The sequence below is a fragment of the Eleutherodactylus coqui genome, chromosome 3, assembly GCF_035609145.1.
Source record: "Eleutherodactylus coqui strain aEleCoq1 chromosome 3, aEleCoq1.hap1, whole genome shotgun sequence".
Lineage (NCBI taxonomy): Eukaryota > Metazoa > Chordata > Amphibia > Anura > Eleutherodactylidae > Eleutherodactylus > Eleutherodactylus coqui.
The window spans coordinates 61,357,330-61,379,122 of record NC_089839.1 but is presented as its reverse complement, the minus strand read 5'-3'; the positions used below and the strand labels follow the sequence as shown (position 1 = coordinate 61,379,122).

Here is a 21,793-nt window from a genome sequence, read left to right as displayed (position 1 = left end):
CACATCATTAATTTGCAATTCAATTGAAAGGGGGGAAATATGCTGCAGATCTGCAACAAAATCTGTGACAAAATCTGCAACAAATCAGCTACATGTGAATACAACCAAACAGAGTAAAGTCATATTTATTAATGCGCAACAGTGATTTTATCTCAATACACAAGTGCACACCATCCTCCCACAATGTGATTCCAGATGTGAGGGCTCTTTCACATGGGCGTGTTTTTCATCAGTATTTTGTGAGCCACTTCTAGTTTCAGCTCATAAAATACTGATGAAAAACACGCCCATGTAATAGAGCCCTAACCCTGTGAAAGGGGAGTGCTCTCTTTCCTGTGGCTGAAGTTGAACATTCATCACCCTTGTCTTATGATTGTGCACTGAGGCTGGAGACATGGTGTCCATCCCTTGGCTGTGGTCTTGCTGCCTGGACACACAGACCCTTGTATATATATTGCTCTTCGGACTGTTGGGTCTTGCAATCCACAAAAGGCTGAGAAAGAAACCAGTCTTTCTGGATCCACGGGGAAGAGCGGTGCTCATTACAGGCTGTGATTCAGGATTTGGCAACCTGCTGGCACACAGGCTGCTTGATCTGGGTTTCACTGTGTTTGCTGCTTGTCTGTTTCCAGATGGAGAAGGAGCTCAGGCTCTGTTAACCCATTCATCCCCAGGGCAGGTGAAAGTCATCAAGCTGGATGTGACCAGCGATAAGGAGATCGAACAGGTGAAACAGTATGTGCAGGATCACCTCCCTGACAAAGGTAAGGTGGTTATAATGTATTAATGAACTTGTAGCAGTAATGTTACAATATTTTTTTTTTTTTACTGTGACTACTGCAAAATTGCAGTAATCAGCTAAGTCTTACCTGTAGTCATGGTAAAAAACAGCAATATGGCCAATACATCTGAATATACTATTAGGCATCATGCACATGTGGATTTGCGCAGTGGAAGATCTGCAAGTCAGTGCGAAAATTAAATTGTGGATCGCTCGCTTCCATAGAGATCAATGGAGCCTGTCCTCGTGGAATCTGCAGTAAAATGGAGCATGCTGCTATTTCCTTTAAACATGCGGAATCTGCAAATCAAATCTGCATGTGTGCATGGAGCTGAGGAAATGCCATGCTTTCCTATGGGCGACTAGAACAGCGGATCTCCCGTGCGGGTGTCGATTGCGGATTCCGCAAATCAAATCTACCCATGTGTATGAGGCCTAAATATGGTATTTTAACCGCTTAGCAACATCTACCATACAAACATGGTGGGTGTGCATTGGGATTATATAGAGCAGCCTAATCAGCCTAGCCTACTCCGTATACGGCGGGTGTCAGCTGTCTTTGAAAGCGAACACCCGCCAACAGCAGCCACGTTCAGAGATAATGCTAATCACGTCTGTTAATTATTTAAATGCTGCTGTCAATTCTAACAGTAGAATTTTAAATGTCTTGTATGGTTCCCAGCAGCAAGATAGTGGGGTGCATTTCGGGTGTCATGGCAGTCTAGGACTTTGTGAAAGCCTCCAGGGCTGCCATATATTTCTACCTATTAAGACGTGGCTATGACCCATCTTATTACTATGCCTACCAGACACAGTGCTGTACATTGTACAGTGGCTGTGCCTGGTATTACAGTTCAGTCCTATTCACTTGAGTGGGACTAATTTTTTTTCTTAGGCCACAAGATGGCACTGGCCTGAGAAGAGCAACAGGGCACCACAGGCTCTTCAGTCAGCTGATCAGTGGGGATCCCAGGTGCCAGATCCTGCCAATCAACTATTGATGACCTATCCTGAGGATGGGTCATCAGTAGCTACGGTGAGTTCCAGAAAATCCCTTTACATTTCACATGGGGTGACACCAGACTGCATATTTGTCCCAGGTGAAAGAAAACCTAGTTACATCTCTGAGGTGTTTCCAATATTTTTGAGTCAGAGGGCCACATTGTCATACTGAAGTACCGTATTCCTTAAGGCCACAATAAAACTTAAAAGGGTGTTACCATTTCAGACAATTATGGCATATCAAAAGTATAAGCCATAAATGTCTGAGTGTAGGTTCTGCAGTGAGCAGAAGGGTGCCGAGATAGCCTGAGTGAAGGTACTAATTTTAGCGTGGTTAACGATGATGGCTAATCTGTCTAAAATGGCAAATCGGCAGTAAAAGGATTGCAATAAACCTCTGTAGGCTAAAGGGATTGTCAGACCGTGACGCCAGTACCTTTTTTAAAGGTGGGCTCGTGTTTGTGTTGCAAGAATACTGAGACAAATCGACAATGCTTCAGGGGTAAATCAAAGGTACACAGTTTACTCAACACTTGTTAAACAATTGCTTGAACAATGCACACTTTGTAGATTTTCAGTGCAGTCACAATTTCAACCCCTTAAAGATGCAGACCCTTTTTTCCCCCATATTGTTTTTTTTTCTCCCCTTTTAAAAAATCGTTACTCCTTTATTTATCCATTGACGTAGCTTGTTCCTATGGTGCCCAAACTGCAACAAAAATGACATGATGGCTTTCTTCTATGGATCAGTATGATTACTTCGATACTTAACTTGTATAGTTTTTTTTCTTTTTTTTTTTCTTGCTGTGCTACTATTATATTTTTTTCACAGACATTTAATTTTTTAAAATTATTTTTTTGCAGCCATATTCTGCGTGCAGTAACTTTTTTTATTTTTCTGTTGACGTAGTTGTGCGAGGGCTCATTTGTTGCGAGACATCCTGTAGTTTACGTTGGTACCATTTTGGAATACATATGATTTTATTTTTTGACCGCTTTTTTTTTTTTTACAGGGTGACCGAAAACTGCATTCCTAGCTTTTTTTAATTTTTTTGTTTGTGTCTTTTTTCGGACGATCTTTAACGTAAATGTTACTTTGATAAATCAGATTCTTACAGTTCTGGCGATACAAAATATGTCTTTTTGTTTCATGACTTAGATTTTTTATTAGAGATATGACAAAAGGAGGTGATTTAACTTTAAGTTTTTCTTCTTTTTTTTTTTTTTTTTTTGAAGCTTGGTTTTGAGAAATGAACCCACCAGTCTCAGTTATCTGTGGGTGTACTCCGGAAGGTTGAAGGGACTAGTGCTGGGCCGACTATACTTCCACTTTTTCTTAAACTCACGGTGAAATGTACACTCATAGTTGAGGAGTCTTTTCTTTCCTGTATTCCTCTCCTCCCTGTGGCTTGTTCCTTACTTTCCGTCTCCTCCCAACCTCTGGGTAAAGACATAGCTGCTGCAGCTTCTCAATCTCCGACTCCCTCCTCTACTTCCTGTCGTTTCCCACACTTTCTCTGACTCACTTTCTCCTCCACCCTACTCACTTTCCTGGGCTTGACTTGTCTCCTCCCACTCCACCAATCAGAATGAGCGGCTGCCGGGCAGACTAGCTTCTAGCCTGAAGTACTGGGAAAACAGTGTTTTTCTCCTGCAGGATGCCTCCTATGTCTCCCTAGGAGCACATAGCAAGGTATCTGGGACTTGTTATCTTTTTTACTACCCTGTAGGACCCTCTGGGTTACTACAGTTCCGCTTCCAGAACTCTCCTCTATTAGGAGAATGGGGATCGCCTTCACTTCTAATCAGAACTCATTAGGTGTATGTGATCACAGGGCTGAGCATCTCTGCAATAGATCCTCTTGACAACCCAAATCAATGGAGAGGTATCTCCTACCTCCAAAAAAAATCACAAGACTTAACATTCAATTACTGATATGAGTAGAACTGAGCAGATAGATTTATTTTTGTTATATTTGGCATTAGTTGTAGTTGTCACTTTTATGCTATGGTAACAAACTGCCCGTTTATTTTTTTTCTTCCAGGGCTGTGGGGGCTGGTAAACAATGCTGGCATATCCCTTTGGGGATTGGTCGAATGGCAAACAATAGATAAATTCCAGAAATCAATTGATGTCAACCTACTGGGAAGCATTAGGACTGTCCTGGCTTTTGCTCCACTTATCAGAAAAAACAAAGGTGCGATCAATATTGAAAAAAAAACATTTCTTATTACACTTAAACCAACTGCACATCTCGGTAAAAGGCATGCAGTTGAAGCCTGGGGCCATTAATGACTAAAGGCCCTTTTAAGTATCCCAAGCAGGTTATCAGCAGCACTCCGTTCCAGCACCCTTACTGGGGGAGGCAGTATATCTACAAAGCCACTGCAGGGATCATGGACAATAAATCCCCATACAGCAATCCAAGACAACAAACTTCAGCAGCAGCAGTAGTAGGGTGCAAAAAATATGAAAAGACCGCATGGCGGTCAAAACGTTGCATTTTATCATGGAAGAATAAGGATCTTTTTATATTTTTTGCACCATATTAACCCCTTAATGACACAGCCTATTTTGGCGTTGAGGACCAAGCGATTTTTTTTTTTTTGGTATTTTTCCATCTCCATTTTTCAAAAGCCATAACTTTTTTTTATTTTTCCGTGGACGTGGCCATATAAGGGCTTGTTTTTTGCGTGGCGATCTGTAGTTTTTATCGGTGCCACTTTTGGGTACATAGACAATATCGTAAAAATTTTTTTTTTTTTTATGATAACGGAGAGAAAACGCATCAATTCTGCCATAGATTTCTTTTTCTTTTTTTACAGCGTTATTCATGCAGCATAAATGACACACTAAATTTTTTCTGCGGGTCGGTACGGTAACAACGATACCAAAATTGTTATATTTTTTTTAGGTTTTTACACTTTTTTGCAATAAAACCCCCTTTTTTTTGGAAATCTATTTTTTTTCTCTATAGCTGCATTCAAAGTCCTGTAACTTTTTTATTTTTCAATGTACCGAGCTCTTTAAGAGCTTATTTTTTGTGAGACGAGCTGTAGTTTTTATTGGTACTATTTTGGGGAATGTACGCCTTTTTTTTATCACTTTTATTGCATTTTTTGTGAGGCAAAATGCTAAAAATTAGCATTTTGCCTCTGTTTTTTAGCGTTTTTTTTTAACGCTTTTTGTCGTACAAAATAAAAAGTGTGTTCAACTTTTTGTACACGTCGTTACGGACACGTCCATACCCAATATGTGGGGTTTTCATTTTTTTTCCCTTTTTTTATGCTAATATTAGAAAAAGCATAAAAAAGGGTTTTTTAATATTTTTTTTACATTTTTCTTTTTTTATACTATTCGAGTCCCTCTGAGGGACTTGCAGCACTATGTCTATGATCGCTGTCATAAGGCATGGCAGAGCTACTGCTCTGCCATGCCTTATCGCTTGTACAGAGATTATAGGCACAGGCAATACAGGACGCCAGTGTCTGGCGTCCTGTTGCCATGGTGACAGGCCGGGCTCTCGCGATGACATCGCGATAGCCGGCCGGAGACACAGAGGGAGCGCGATCCCTCTGTGAACTCTTTCCCTGCCGCGATCTACTTAGATCGCGGCAGGGAAGGGGTTAACAGCGGGGGGGGGGGCGCATCTCCGATGCCCCCCCGCTGTTGCAGTGGGACGCCGGCTGTGACTGACAGCCGACTCCCGCTGCGGGATATCGCGGGATCATATGTGATCCCGCGCTATCCCCAGGACGTACCGGTACGTCCTGTTGCGGGCAGTACCAGGCTCCCAGGACGTACCGGTACGTCCTGGAGCGGGAAGGGGTTAATGCTGTCGCTGAAGTTTGTTGTCTTGAAGGCCCTTTTAGACACAACGATTTTTTTTTTTTTTTGCTCAAAAATCGCTCAAAAGCTATTGTCTTTCAGCATGCTGAAAGATCAGCGATCAGTTATCAGGGATTCACAGCAGGATACAGCTGATACTATTGTTTCCGATGTATACCACTCCCTGATGACAGGCTGGGTATGAAAAACAGAGCGGTCCAGCTGCATTCTTCATACCCCGCTCGGCTGTATAACAGCCGGGCGCTCCAAGCAGAGAATAGCTGGATGCAGAAGACAAGCAGGGACACCCCGCTTGTCTTCTGCATCCTCCGCTTGGAGTGCAAGGTGATCACTCAACATTTGAGCGATCACCTTGCACTGTAAAAAGAACACAATGATAATCGCTCAAAAGATTTTTTTTGAGCGATAATCGTTGTCTAAACCAGCCCAAAGGGTTTTGCTGGCCAGAAGATTAGACTGGTACTATAGAGAGTGGTGATATTCTAGGCAGGAGCCTATAATTATCATTTAATGGAGATAAAACTAAAACTGCATATCCATAACTAACATCTTACAGATAATGGCAAGGATGAAATTTAAAGGAACTTAGGCCAAAAAGTTCCTTTAAATGTCATCCTTGCCATTATTTGTAAGATGTTAGTTATTTTGGTGGATGTAATATTTCCTAGGTTGGTCACCAATATTCAAAAATGCAGGCTGGCATGAAAATGACAAGAGCTCCAGACTTTTTCCTCTGGAAAGTAAGGCAATACAGGTTTGGTTTGTGGTCGGTTGTCTGCCATTTTACCAGATGGAAAATTCCTTCATGCAGGACTTTTTTTTCTAGTGTTTTATGTTGGATCTGCGACAGAACCTGTGAACAGAGGCTCCAAACGCAGACGTGAACGTGACCTTACTTGTCCATGTGCCCCAGCCTTGGTGCACCTATTCTGCTACATTATTTACTTAACATTAATTTTGCTCCCCATGATTTTAGGACGGATGGTGTTTTTATCGAGCACCAACGCATACGTAAGCTTCATGAATAGCGTTTATTCACTGACAAAAGCCGGGCTGGAGAAGTTCTGTGATTGCCTCCGACTAGAAATGAAGCGCTTTGGAGTGCAGGTAAGCATCATGAATTTTTGCTGTTTATCACTTACTAGCAGTGGTAAATGTAAAACTACCGTACACCCTAAATGTGAATAGGATATATGATGTCAGATTCATTTTTCTTTTCTCTGTGCATTAATACTAACAAGAAACCACTTTCTTAGTGGCTTACTTTTAAAATTCTGCCACAATCCCCAAACGGGCAGACACGTGAGGGCAGACCTCATTACTGCACGTATGCGATTATTAAGCTTGCAGGGATACCCGGCGTTGCCCAGGATTAAAACGTGAACAAAAGACACATTAACATGGATTAAGAGTTTTAAAAAAATCTGTGTTGCCCATAGTAACCAATCACTTTGCAGCTTTAATTTTACCGCAGCAGTATAAGAAATATCCAACCAATCACAGCGCTGCTTTTATTTTAGCTCAGCTGTGTAAGGAATGGTTTCCTTTTGATCGTATTTCCTATCCATTTTTAGGTCTTCTTTTAATAGGCCGCGCATTCCCATAATACCAACGGGTTTGCCTTTTCAATTCAAAAGGCTGCAATTCTCTCTAAAAATAGCATTTGCGATAACTATCAATAAGGCTCAAGGGCAAACACTTAAGGTAGCAGGTGTACATTCAGAGAAAACATTTTTTTATCATGGGCAACTATATGTGGCATGCTCACGTGTATACAGCCCACAAAACCTTTATATCCTAGCAAAAGATGACAAGACCAAAAACTGTGCTGACAGCATATTTCAGTTACATTCCTTTCCCTATTTCAACTTTTTATGTTTCAATATACAGCAAAACACAGATTAGATTAAAAAAATACAAATTCCACGCGGACAAAGTCGTGGGTAACAAGCTAGTCACATATAAAGAGACGGGCACACCCCATATAAGAGGGGCACTGGGCAGATGCGGTGGCCCGAGTGGGAGGCCCACTGTCACAGGGAAGACCATGGGGAAACTCGGATGGCAGTCACGGGTGGCTCTATGATTTATCCCAACGGCGGCATCCTCTTGGCCTAGCTCAGTTGCGCGTACAGTGAACATTAACGGAGCATCCAGGCTTTAAATGTTCCTAACTTTAAAAATAAATGTCTAGTGACGTCAGCACCTCGACTAGGCCACTATTCACATGGCGTGAAATAGAGTCCACAGTCCAATATTAAAGTTTTAAGAAAACAACCGGAGGTGCACGGCTATACTTCACTCACACTTTTTAAGCTTTGGTTCTCCAACAAAACACTTGTGTAGTACACTTCTCAGATATAACATTTCCTTTACAAGCTTCCATTCCTTTTTCACACTATCAGCTTCACACACTTACTAGGAGACACTTTTCCTTCTGAACTCCAGATGTCCCCAGTCCCAGTTATCTTATAGACTGTCCATGGAGTTTGATCTCCTGACACAGTACAAGCATTCATTCAAGCTTCTCTTTTCTTTGGCTCCTTTGATTACTTTCCTTCTCTTTGTGGTAGCAGGAGTACCGTTACTCAATGCCTCAACCTCACGCTGAGACGTCCACCTCCTCCGACTGCATTCTCCTCTTGCTCTTCTCTCTACCATCAACTCTCTGTAGCTCCACCTCCTAACTACCCAACACTTACAATCAATGTCACTCACACAGTTAAAGAGGCACACGATTGACTTCATCTGCCAAATACCCGGAAAGACAGCTGCAGGTTCGCACAGAGTGAGTAAAAGTAAGCTGCACACCGCAGTCCTCACACTGCTGATAGCGTGAGCTCCGGCGGCTAGAAGAGGCTCAGGGGGCCACGTGTGCGGGACCTGCGATCCCGCGGCCCCCCATCAGGACAGAGTGGGAGACGCTCACAGCACTTATCTGTAGGAGGAGGTACCCCCAGGCGCCAGAGAGATCCCCTGACCCCGGGAGAAGAAAGCTTCACCATGGAGGTACGGCAGCTAGATCTGCAGAGTGCCGGTAAAAGGACCACAGCATCTTCCAGGGTGAGTCCCCTGCTGCTCTGCTGCACCCGCACAGCAGAGCCGTCAGCGCACACACACAAGGCCACCCAGTACCACAGGGTCACCACATAGGACAGAAAGCACCCTGCATATTGCCTCTTATAATAGATTTCCTGTTGCTGCAATACCTACAAGCCTTGTATGGCCACCAACTACATAAAGCCAGGACTCCCCCACCATTCCTAGTTGGCTCCACCCCACAACCTTTGAACATAACCAGTGACAGCTCAGTAAAAGTACATTCTCCATCTTGTGTGGACCCGTGCAGGCTTCCATATCCCTCGCAGTGCTGTGAACAATACCTCACCTACATTGGTCAGTGCTGGTAGCTCAGGACCCACTGCAAAGCACCAAGTTTTCTCCAACTGCAGTACACCTTGCTAGATATACACAGTAGGTAGACCCTGCTGCCACGTAGTGGTTGGTATAGATATAATTATCACAAAGCAATACAACGTGATTGTGCTTTAGTTACAGCGCAGACGAAAGGTTGTCTTAGCCTCTGCAGTACAACATTCATATAACGCACGCATTGCCGCACCAGTGCGTCCTATTGAAAGTGTATCAAGAAAGACTCTAAATAGAATGTCGTCTTACTAATGCAATGTTAACCACATACGGCTCCGAATAGTAGTCACAACACTGGAAAGACCCTAAGACCCACCCTACCCAGGAACGTGAAGGAAGCATCTTTTAGCCTACTTACCTCTAACACAACAACCATGTGCCCCGTTCAATCCAGAGCAGGGGAAAATAGCCTAAACTCGCAGCAGGGTGCTAAAAAATTATCAAAGCTGCAGGAGGGCCCCATTTCCTCTGATGATACATCTCACTCGTCGATGGAGGACTTACAGCTTCCGTCAAATACCAACACTGGGAGTCCTAACCATAACCCTCCAAAGAGTTCAACCTCCACCCTGCCAGGAAAATCTCCTAGCCCAAATACAAATATTATTACAGAAAGAACTCTCCAAAATCTCCTCCAAAATAACGACTAAACTTTCCAACAAATTCTGAGAGCTTACTCAGAGGACAATGGCTCTTGAAGACAGCATGGATAATGCTACTGCATTATCCCACGAAAAGGAAATGGAGCAGCTCCACGAAGAGCTACATTTTCTTCATGATAAGTTGGTAGATGTTGAAAACAGGGGGCACATCGGGATAACATACGCATCCGTGGAGTACCCGAGTCCATCAAAGATCTACAATCAACAGCGATGGCACTGTTCCAGGAGCTCTGCCTGAGCATTCCAATTGACCGATTGGAACTTGACAGAGTTCATAGAGCTTTGCAAGCGCCAAACCCAAACGGCCCCCCTAGGGACATTGTGTTAAAACTCCACTTCCACCACACTAAAAAGCAATTGATGCATGCTGCTCGCTCCTCCCACAAGCTAACATTCCAGGGCTTTGAGTATCAGTTGTTTCCTGACTTGGCACCATCAACACTATCCAAGAGGATAGCCCTCAAGCCGTACTTATTGATCCTGCAATGGGAAAAGATCCAGTACAGATGGGGCTTTCCATTTAATCTGACATTTTCATATCAGGATAAAGTACACATCTTATCTCCTGAGGACGCCCGACGCTGCTTCAAGGAATTAAACCTTCAACAACCTCCACCTCAGCCGGGCTCCACATCTTTATCTTCTACATCCCCCCCCCCCCCCCTCCTATATCTACACCTGGAGTCAGAGGGAAAAATGCCGCAACTCCCAGAAATGATCCATAATTTCCTGGTGTCGCGATTATATAAGACTTTCGAGATAACGCGACCTGGAACTCTTCTGCGGGCTCTTTCTCCCTTGCCTCTTGTGAGCATTTCTTTGAATCCAAATGAGTGGAAAATCACCTCATGACAATATTTATGAGTTCCCACCCAACAAACAAGGAGAAGGGAATACAACAAATCTTTAGTATTAACTTAATTCATCGGGAGATGGTCAAATCTTTAGGAGAATGGAACAATGCACCTTCTAAACAGATTAATACCTACAAACAAGTGACGTTCAAGTATCACCACTAGGTTTTGTTTTGTTTTCTGTTTTTTGGTCCGCTTCCCTCTCTCTCCCTCCTGTCTGCTTTCCCCCTTCCCCTCGCTACCCCCCATAGGATCTTCTCTTACCTTTTCTATCTTTAGCCATCAGCTCTATAAACCACCCCATTTTGGAGCTGACGCAGCTTTCCACCTGTAAACCCTCCCGTAACAATGAGGTCTTTATTAGTTGCTGCCACTAAGGTAGTCCCATCCATTGTTCCTAGAACTAATTGTATTTGCTGGCTGCACCCCCTTTTTCCTGCTCCTTCCCTTTCCCTACTTGCCCCAAACCTCCCCTCCCATGGGGTGGAAGCTCTGAGACAGTTTTCATTTTTAACACTCCTTACTTCTGCCTATGGACCTAAAAATAATTTCTCACAATATACAGGGCTTTAATTCTCCGCAAAAGCGTTCAAAGGCATTCCGATACTACAAGAGCAGACACGCAGATATAGTGTGCCTGCAAGAAACCCACTTCTCCACCAACTCTGCCCCATGTTGCCTTTCTCCCCATACCCCACATTTTATTCAGCAAAAGCACCAACTAAAACCAAGGGAGTCACCACCATCTGCTTCAGTAAGTCAGTTCCTTTCACACACGTCTCCACTATTGCGGACCCAGAGGGTCTCTACCTATTATTAACAAGCTCCATCCAAGATGTCCCAGTAACCATCATCTCCTACTACGCTCCGAATTCAAGGCAAATTCAATATTTCACAAAACTTTTTGAACTGGTTGAGGCCAATAAAACGGGCACAGTAATTCTCTGTGGTGACTCAAACTGCATTCTTAACCCGAATCCTGGATTACAACTCTATCACTCTCCTAGCCCATTCTCTAGTGCCCCAACATTCGATCTCGCACAACTTTAAGTCCCTCCTTCAAAAATACCACTTAGCAGACACTTGGCGGGAACTAAACCCAATGATTAAAGATTATACACATTTTTCTGCTCTGCACTCCCTATGCAAGAGAATAGACTATATTCTAGTTCCCGACACCTTTGTGTTGCATCCAACCGGACATGCAATATCCAAAACAAACGAAAAGGCACAACTGTGCAAAGGAAACATAAAACTACGGGAAATCCTCTCCCTATAAACCCCTAACCTGGGAGGAGGCCCTGCCTACTCGGCGGGCCGATTGCTCCGACAGGTGCGGACCCACACGCGTGCCTGGGCCACTGACAAGTCCCTATCAGGGAGCCCTAGAACAAAAGAAAGGGAAACAGAAAACCAAACAAAGCAGAAATAGGAACTTAGCTAGCACAGAGGAGCTTCAGCCAGGATGTGTTCCTCAGCAGCTGTCCAGCGGCAACTGAAGCATTGACCAGCACAGCGGTCAATACTAGCACTGCTTAAATAGGAGCAGAGCTACTCAGCACCAGGTGAGGACTGACATTACTCTTGCAACCACCACACCCCTCAGCTCCAGGAGAGTAGGAATACTGCTAAGCCCTGGTCTGGCCTGAAAGCAAGGTGGGAACCTCCGAACGGCTGCAACACTTTTTACCTCAAATACTGCAGTCTAAAATTCTGTCGGTCCCAGGGTTTGACCATAGCCCGATGTCCATCACCTTTTAATTCGTTGATGTCTAAATGCATAAATACATCTTGGATCCTTATCAACTCTCTTTTATCGATCCCTGAGGTTGTATCTCTATTAACGCCATGACTGGAAGAATATTTTCAAATTAACAGTCCGTCCACCTCCTCCCTCATTTCTCTTTTGGGAAGCACACAAATTAGTGATTCGAGGTCTCCTAATACAAATATCCACTTGCCGTAAACGGGAACGTATGCCACAGCAACTGAAATTAGAATGAGTCTCTCAGCTTGAACAGGTGGCCAAAAAACATCCATCTAAAAATAGCATTATCTCAAGCTAGAACTGAACTGGATCTTTGCCTTACTGACTCAATAGAACAGAAATAGCGCTGATCCCGTCAGCGATGTTACGTACTTAGCAATAAACCCTCCACTCCCCTAGCCCGCAGACTTCGCTTACACACCAACATAAATCCCTTTTACAAACTATGTACAAACCAAAATGAAGTCCCTGCAAACCCAGTCACGATAACACGAGAATTCCAGAAGTTCCTAGTCAAATTGTACGCACAGCAATGTTCCCTCCTTATAAACCAAATCACCTCTTCTCTCCAAGAAATACCACTGCCTACACTTAAAGAAACATTCCTTGACAAATTTGCATCTAAAATTACCCAAGAAAAAGTGACAAACGCCAGTAAAGCACTGAAGACCAATAAAAGACTTGGCCCAGATGGCTTTTCTGCCCTGTATTATAAAAAATTCTCATCAATTCTGTGCTCCTATCTAGCAGATTACTTCAGTGCAATGTGAGATGGACACCAAATCGGCCAGACAACCCTTCTGGCTTCAATATCAATGATACCTAAGCCAGATAGAGACTCATTGGACAAACAAAATTACCACCCCATTTCCTTAATAAATTGGACGTAAAGCTCCTCACCACAATCCTAGCAGTGTGTTTAAATATGGCCCTTCCTTCACTAGTTGGTAAAGATCAAGTTGGATTTGTCCCAGGCCATCAGGCCCGATAGTATTCGAAGAGTAATCCATCTCACACACCTCTATAGAACCAAAGGTATCCCAGCCATGCTACTATCCCTAGACATACACAAAGCTTTTGACACTTTAGGCTGGGACTAGCTATTCTAGCTCCTTGACCGGAGGAGGTTCCCTAGCGAGTTCCTCTCATGGCTACGGATATTATATGCCCACCCCAAGGGCCTTTGTATGTTATAAGGGCTTCTGCTCCGATACATTCCCGATCCATCGAGGGACACAACAAGGTTGCCCACTGTCCCCATTACTCTTCATCCTGGCCATAGAACCTCTGGCTATTAAAATTCATAATAATCCTAATATAAAGGGGCTCTAAGTTGCTTCGGTTCACCACAAACTCTCAATATTTGCAGATGACCTGCTAATGCTCATATCTTCCCCACACACTACCATACCCAACCTAATGGTGGAACTATATAGATTCGGGTCTCTCGCTGGGTTAACAATTAACCATACAAAATCCAAAGCATTTAACCTCACGCCATTTCCTGAGTTGATAGATTTGCTCCAGAAAAACTTTTCCTTTCAGTGGGCGACGGGCTCTTTGGGCTACTTGGGCATCCAATTGACAAACTCCTATGCATCCTTATATAGTCAAAACTACATTCCCCTCCTCCACAAGGGTACTCCTGGAGAGTTGGAGCTATTAACACATTTCCTCGATTGGGAGAGTTAAAGGGGTTGTCCCGAGAAAGCACGTGGGGGTAAGCACTTCTGTATGGCCATATTAATGCACTTTGTAATATACATCGTGCATTAAATATGAGCCATACAGAAGTTATTCACTTACCTGCTCCGTTGCTGGCGTCCCCGTCTCCATGGTGCCGTCTAATTTCAGCGTCTAATCTCCCGATTAGACGCGCTTGCGCAGAAGGGTCTTCTCCCTTCTCTTGGGTCTCGGCACGAGCGGCGTTCTGGCTCCGCCCCCTTCTACGCGTCATCGCGTAGCTCCGCCCCATCACGTGTGCCGATTCCAGCCAATCAGGAGGCTGGAATCGGCAATGGACCGCACAGAGCCCACGGTGCACCATGGGAGAAGACCCGCGGTGCATTGTGGGTGAAGATCCCGGCGGCCATCTTGGTAAGGTAAGTAAGAAGTCGCCGCAGAGCGGGGATTCGGGTAAGTACTAAACTTTTTTTTTTTTAACCCATCCCTTGTGTTTGTCTCGCGCCGAACGGGGGGGGCCTATTGAAAAAAAAAAAAAGCCGTTTCGGCGCGGGACAACCCCTTTAATGCCTTAAAGATGTTACTTATTCCTAAGCTATTATACTATTTTAGAGCTCCCCGATATGGGTACCTGGATTTAAGCTGAAGACTCTTTAGCAGAAGTCCCTTCGATTTGTACGGAGTGACTTGGTTCCTAGGGTCTCGTAATCCACCTTGTATAGACAAAGACAGAAGAGAGGTTTGGGAATTCCTAATTATTTGAAATACTATCAGGTGGCTCAGCTAGCCCTCTTGCACTCCTCCTCTAGATGTCCTTAGAAGCGACTGAAATACATCTCCTTACTACCGACTCCATTTTATGGATACCGTCTAAACATAGGCCGCTAATCAGCAATCCCATTACTAGCCACTTCCTTTATATCTGGGACTCTATAAAGTATTCAGGGAAGCTAATATCCCCTCACCTACCTCTTACGCCACTTCTGCGAAATCCTTTGTTTCCGCCAGGAATGGAATCACCCCGATAGTTTGGAAATTGAACAAAATCAGGCCTCATCAAATTGTATCATTTGCTTTCAATAAATGGACCTACCCCTTTTCCTATCCTACAGGAAAGATTTAACTTACAGCCTTCCGATACCTGCAAGTAAAAAACATTTTATATCCTCTCTCCTTAAGAACACACACTCTCCATTGACCTTAACTCCATTTGAGAGATACTGCTATAAATACCCACATGCAAGAGGCCTCATTTCGCAGATTTACTTGGGATTGGTGCATTCCCCCTACCGTACGCAATTACCGTATGTAACGCGCTGGAAAAAGGACCTCGGCAAAACACTCTCCGAAGAAGATTGGATTCAGATATGGGAGTCTACTAACAGTAGCACCAGAAATATATTAATGCTAAAAACTTCATTTAAAATCTTGTTCTGCTGGTATTTAACCCCAGACAGCTCTCCCAACTGTTTCCGTGGATGTTTGGTTTCGGAAGATATTGCCCGTTCATGGTGCAAAGCTTCCTTTGACTTTACCGAGGTCAAGCGCAGGGTGGACTGGTATTTAATAAATTAAAAACTGACCTCTATTCTAGATGATAGGCACGAGAAATTTTTAAAAATATAGACCTCATGGCTAGTTTACTCCCCTCGCAAAGTAATAGATCCCTAGCCTCCCTGTAAAAAGAAAAATAATATTAAATGCCTACTAAATTACCACCCTATAGCCCAAAACTGTCTTTGGTAGCTTCCACCCCATGGGAAAAACTCCCCCTGTCTCAGAAGTCACTTCTTCCCCCATCCCTATCTTTTCCTAAATCATCCCTATTCCCCCCCCCCCCCCCTTAATTCAGGTTAGGCCGTTAGTATTCTGTTACTTTCAATTAACAGTCTAGCTTCAAGATTGGTCTGGGACACTAAAGAGAAGACTGCTCAAAATTTGACTTTCAGCCATGTTTTCTCCTCTCTTTCCTCCCAATCTATATCACTGCAAACTGCTCTTGTTGTATATTAATGAGACTGTGATGCAATTCAGTTAAATGATTATTACATTATTGTAAAATTTGAAAATCTCATATAAAAATACAGTAAAAAACAAAACCAAATGGGCGCACGATTTAACCACAATGGTCATTCACACTCATTAACACTGCAACTTCGGGCCACTACACAGGCACCTATATAAAGATGGGAGGGCATGGCATATAGGAGTATATATAAACAATATACACACAATGGATGGCCACCTCCAGGGTGACTTACATACTGCTCATCATGACATATCTATAAATGCTCCTCTCCTAACTGCCCCAGGGATCAATAACTCTGACCTGATCCTGGCAAAGAATAACACTTTCTTTTGAATGTTAGTAACCTTCTGATAGGTTACAGTGTTCTGGATGATATTTATCAGCTTTAACCTCCTTATTTTTTCTCACCTCTGCCAGCCGGCGGCTGACAACAGCTGTCATGCCTGTTGCCCTCCTCTACTGCTCACCTCACTCTTCACATGCTGCACTGCCAATTTCTGCCATGGGTCTGCGAGCAGCACATCCCTGGCACTGAAGTAGCAGCAGTGTGCCCTGAGGCTAGAACTCTCAGTGACACACAAAAAAAGCCAGGGCTCTCTCAGCTGGACCCCTGTTCTGTTATTAGACGGTGATGTCATTGGGTAGGTGCTGTATTCCCCATCTCTGGCCTACAATGACAAGAGGAATAAGAAAGGAAGGGTGCTGACTGTGGGGGGGGGGGGGTCCAGGGACCCGTTGTGGATAGGACTAGAAGTGTGCCATTGGTTGTGACTATGGCGGAACATCTGAAATTGCCATACAGCAGGGTCATATGGTGGCTGTGCAGCGTCCCGTAGGGTGACCCCCGGATGCATGGCATATGCTGAGGAGCTGGGAGGGCAAGATGCTGGCTTGTCACAGCGGCACTTACCACGCTCCCTCCCAGAGGGACGCATGCAACCAAGGCCAGGGCAGCGCTGGGCCTCTTCCGGACACCCCTAGAATAGGGATGCCTAATAGATGGTAGAACAGGGAAAAAGTTTGTCACAGGTGACTCCACCATTCCGGTACACAGCAGAATACCTCCGGTAGAAAATAAAATGAGCCACAGACAGATATGAAGTACCTCAGGTCCCTGGGAAAGGTCAGGGCCTAGAATAAACTTTACTTGGCAAACTTCAACAATACAGGGCACAATTTAGAGCAATGACAGTGCAGGAAATTAATAGACTTGAACAGTAGTACCTCCACCCGGTGATCCAGACTTCAGGACGGCTGGGTGTAAAAGACACAGTGATCCACTAGATCTGGACAGCCATGTAGGAAACTATCACAAAGACAGTACCTCTGCACTGGGCCTTTACAAGCACTCACTCATGGTTGTTCTCACTCTGCTTAGGTGGGGCTCACTCCTTCCTCCTCACATTCACATCCAAGCTGGGAAAACCTCTCCTCTTCCATGCTTCACTACATGAGGGCTAAAGGTACCCCCATGTAGCTGGATCTCTTGACTACAACTCCAGAAGACATGGACTCTCTCCTCCCAACTCTCAAATACTCACTTTTATAACCTCTCTCATACCATGTGACATAAATTGATACATTTACAGACAGTCTCCAGACTTTGCAAACACTAAACCTCTCACTTGCAATACACATAAAAGAATGACAAGATAGTTTTGCACAGAGCATCTACATAAGACATACATATATGATATTATGGAGGGGGCAAGGAAAGCATGTACTGGGCCACTACAGCCGGAGGTCTTACGAAACAACGCAGAAATGGTAATGCAACTACATTATGGACAATCCTGATAATGGATTTAAGAAAACAAAGCAGTAAGTCAAAAATTCCTAAAAGGAACCTGGCATGTCCCGACAACACCATAAACCAAGTTATGGTGCTGTTAGAGGACATGACAGGGAACCAGGTGATGTTTTTTTTTTAAACTCACCCACTCTTACGATCCAACACTGTCACCCAGTAAAGTTAGTGCGTGGCACGGAAATCTGACTCTCTTCAGGTTATCTTGTGTGCTCTCTCCCATAGACTTGTATGGAAGAGCATGGGTATCTGAAGAGAGACACGTGATCTTTGGCAGGTAATAGCACTTTATCAAGGGATCGGGTGAGTATAAAAAAATACATCACACGGTTTCTTGTCAAATGCTCAACAGTACCATAACTTACTTTACGGTGTTGTGGGTATTTGGCAGTTTCCCTTTAAGCCTTAGCAAAATATAGACTTTGTAATGCAATAGTTGCAGTCCATAGGAACACATGTGATATTTGGATGTGTATGTGTCTACCATTCCAATATCATGTGACAAAGTATCAGATTGACATGGAATGAAAACAATTTCTCACCAAATTTGAGTTGCTCGGGTCACTTGGTCTCATGCTCACAGACATATTACGACTCCTATTGGACACAGACGTAATAGGGCTACCATAAAGGTGTATGAGGCCTCTGCAGAGGCGCATTCAAAGTCGTTATTCAGACGCCTCTGCATTATGCCAGTCGCTGCATTGGCTGCCCATCCACTGCAGAACTAAATTTAAACTCCTCTACCTCACTCACAAAGCTCTGCATGGGGCTGCGCCACCATACATCGCCTCCCTACTGTCAGTACACCACCCAGCCCGCTCACTCCGATCGGCTAACACACTCAGACTAAACACCCCTGTAATACGAACCTCTCATGCTCGCCTACAGGACTTCACCAGAGCAGCACCCATCCTCTGGAATGCTCTACCCCAAGGCATCCGGACAATTCCCGATGCACGAAATTTCAGACGTGCCTTAAAAGCGCACCTCTTCAGGGAAGCATACCAAATCCCCTGACCTAGTTCCTCGCCCCTCCCTATGGTGCCCCACCCTGTTTGCCTTCTGATAAATGATCTGTACATGAAATTTCCTATTGCCTGTGTTCCCCAACCCCTGCACCTCCTGTACCACCCCCAACCCATTTGTGACTAACCCAATGTATCTCACATTGTAATTGTTGCAATTGTTGTATTGTTTTGCATTTATCCATGCCTGAAAGCGCTGCGGAATAAGTTGGCGCTATACAAATAAAGATTATTATTATTATTGGTTTTGATTTTTTTCCATATGTATCTGACTGAGAAATAAATGTGTCCTGGTCTATTGGCCTCCGTAAGTACGAAGCTTGAACAGCAGTGCATAGAGGATATACTATACGGCTCAGTAATACAGCAGCTGTACAGACTCCATGCCAGCGTGTATGCGCCCTCAAACTATTGCGCTACAGTTTTGATTGAGGCACTTGATGTTCAAGTTACCTACAACCATAAAAACACACGGTGACCTAAAACATTCTAGAGCCTCTTATAATTCACTTATTGTTGCAGGTATGTATTATTGAGCCTGGCAACTATGCTCGAGCCACACACATCCAACCACATGCGGATGCAGAACAAGTCTGGGATTCTCTTCCTGCAGATGCGAAGGAGGGCTACGGCAAAGAACTCATAAAATATCTAACAAACCTTCTAAATGAGAAGCTTGATGGTGGCAGCAGAAAAGGCCATGAAGTTGTGGACGCCATTGTAGACGCTCTCACATCACCTACACCAAAAGCTCGTTATCTGGTAGCCAGTCTAAAAGAAAAAGTTGCTGTTTACTTACATTTATGGCTTCCAACATTTCTTTTTGATCAAATTATACTTTCGTCAATAAGTAACTATGTGAATGGGCCACATAGTGATACGTAAGGGCCTGAGAACCATGATGTCTACTTCAGGAATCAAGAAGATATAAAAAGCTATATCTCCTACTGTCAATAATGCCAAAATGAAAAAAAAACAATCAGCAAACACACCTTCCATGTGGTGGCAGGGTAATTGATTTCTAGTGTAGTAGACCATCTCGGGCCACCTTAGAGTCCAGACCTCAAAACATCATTGAGTGTGTTTGAGATTACACAGAATGACCTAAAGTTCTAAAGGCCCATTTAGACACAACGATTATCACTCAAAATTCGCTCAAAAGCCATTTTTTAAGCGATCATCTTTGTGTCTGAATGCACCTTAAGACTAAACTTTGGATATTTTACAAAACTAGTAAGGATGATTGCACACACAGCATTTTTTGGATGCGCAGTTTTTGATGCTTTTTTTTATTTTAGCAAACAAAGCCAGTTGGGGTCACACTGGACTCTGACCTCTCCTTTGCCCCCCATATCCAATCTCTGGCCCAAACATGCCACATGCACCTCAAAAATATTGCTAAAATACGTCCGTTCCTAACCACGGACACGCTAAAGACGCTCGTGGTTGCGCTCATCCACTCCCGGCTTGACTACTGCAACTCGCTACTCATCGGCCTCCCCCGCACTAGACTCGCTCCGCTCCAATCCATACTAAATGCAGCAGCTAGACTCATTTTTCTATCCAGTCGTTATTCAGACGCCTCTGCATTATGCCAGTCGCTGCATTGGCTGCCCATCCACTGCAGAACTAAATTTAAACTCCTCTACCTCACTCACAAAGCTCTGCATGGCGCTGCACCACCATACATCACCTCCCTCCTGTCAGTATACCACCCAGCCCGCTCACTCCGATCGGCAAATACACTCAGACTAAACACCCCTGTAATACGAACCTCTCATGCTCGCCTACAGGACTTCACCAGAGCAGCACCCATCCTCTGGAACGCTCTACCCCAAGGCATCCGGACAATTCCCGATGCACGAAATTTCAGACGTGCCTTAAAAACGCACCTCTTCAGGGAAGCCTACCAAATCTCCTGACCTAGTCCCTCGCCCCTCCCTATGGTGCTCCACCCTGGTTGCCTTCTGATAAATGATCTGTACATAATATTTCCTATTGCCTGTGTTCCCCACCCCCTGCACCTCCTGTACCTCCCCCAACCCATTTGTGTCTAACCCAATGTATCTCACATTGTAATTGTTGTATTGTTTTGCATTTATCCATGCCTGAAAGCGCTGCGGAATAAGTTGGCGCTATACAAATAAAGATTATTATTATTATAAGTGAATCCAGCAGAAAGAAGTAGTCTCTATTATATACGCGCCCAGCTCCCATCATCTTATTAACCCTTTCCAATCCAATTTGTATCCTGGTTTTCCCAGGGGGCTTACTCTTTTTCTGCCATTATACAAAGGCACGATCTGCTGGCTAAAGCCAGTACTGCATGAGGTGACACGTTGGATAGGCTCTGACAGCAGAAAGGCTGGCAATATACAGTAAGAGAACCCCGACGGATGTCTTCCAACATCGGAGCTGTACAGCCTTAGGCTGGATTCACACGAACGTATATCGGCTCGGTTTTCACGCCGGCCGATAAACGTCGTCTCTCTCTGCAAGGGGGGAGCCTGGAAGAGCCAGGAGGAGTGCTCTGAGCTCCCGCCCCCTCTCTGCCTCCTCTCCACCCCTCTGCACTATTTGCAATGGAGAGAGGTGGGATGGGGGTGGGGCTAATTCTCGGAACTTAGCCCCACCCCCCTGTCCCGCCTGCTTTGATTGCAAATAGTGCAGAGGGGCGGAGAGGAGGCAGAGAGGGGGCGGGAGCTCAGAGCACTCCTCCTGGCTCTTCCATCCCCCCCCCCCTGCAGATGAGGACACCGTATATCGGCTCGGCGTGAAAACCGAGCCAATATATGTTCGTGTGAATCCAGCTTTAAATCGTAATGTCGTCAGACAGTGGATTGGAAAGGGTTAACTAGTGTGTGCCTCCAGCAGTACTGCAGAAGAAGCATTGCGAAGCT

General features: G+C 44.5%; 1 protein-coding gene across 1 annotated transcript; it reads left to right on the top strand.

Moving 5' to 3' along the window:
* Positions 1-299: 299 nt before the first annotated feature.
* LOC136620715 (short-chain dehydrogenase/reductase family 9C member 7-like) lies at positions 300-20,204 on the top strand. Its single transcript, XM_066595653.1, has 4 exons — positions 300-764; positions 3,829-3,981; positions 6,610-6,740; positions 19,416-20,204. Exons 1-4 carry the CDS (start codon positions 395-397, stop codon positions 19,776-19,778), a joined length of 1,017 nt encoding a protein of 338 aa, XP_066451750.1. The 5' UTR covers positions 300-394; the 3' UTR covers positions 19,779-20,204.
* The last annotated feature ends 1,589 nt before the right edge of the window (positions 20,205-21,793 follow it).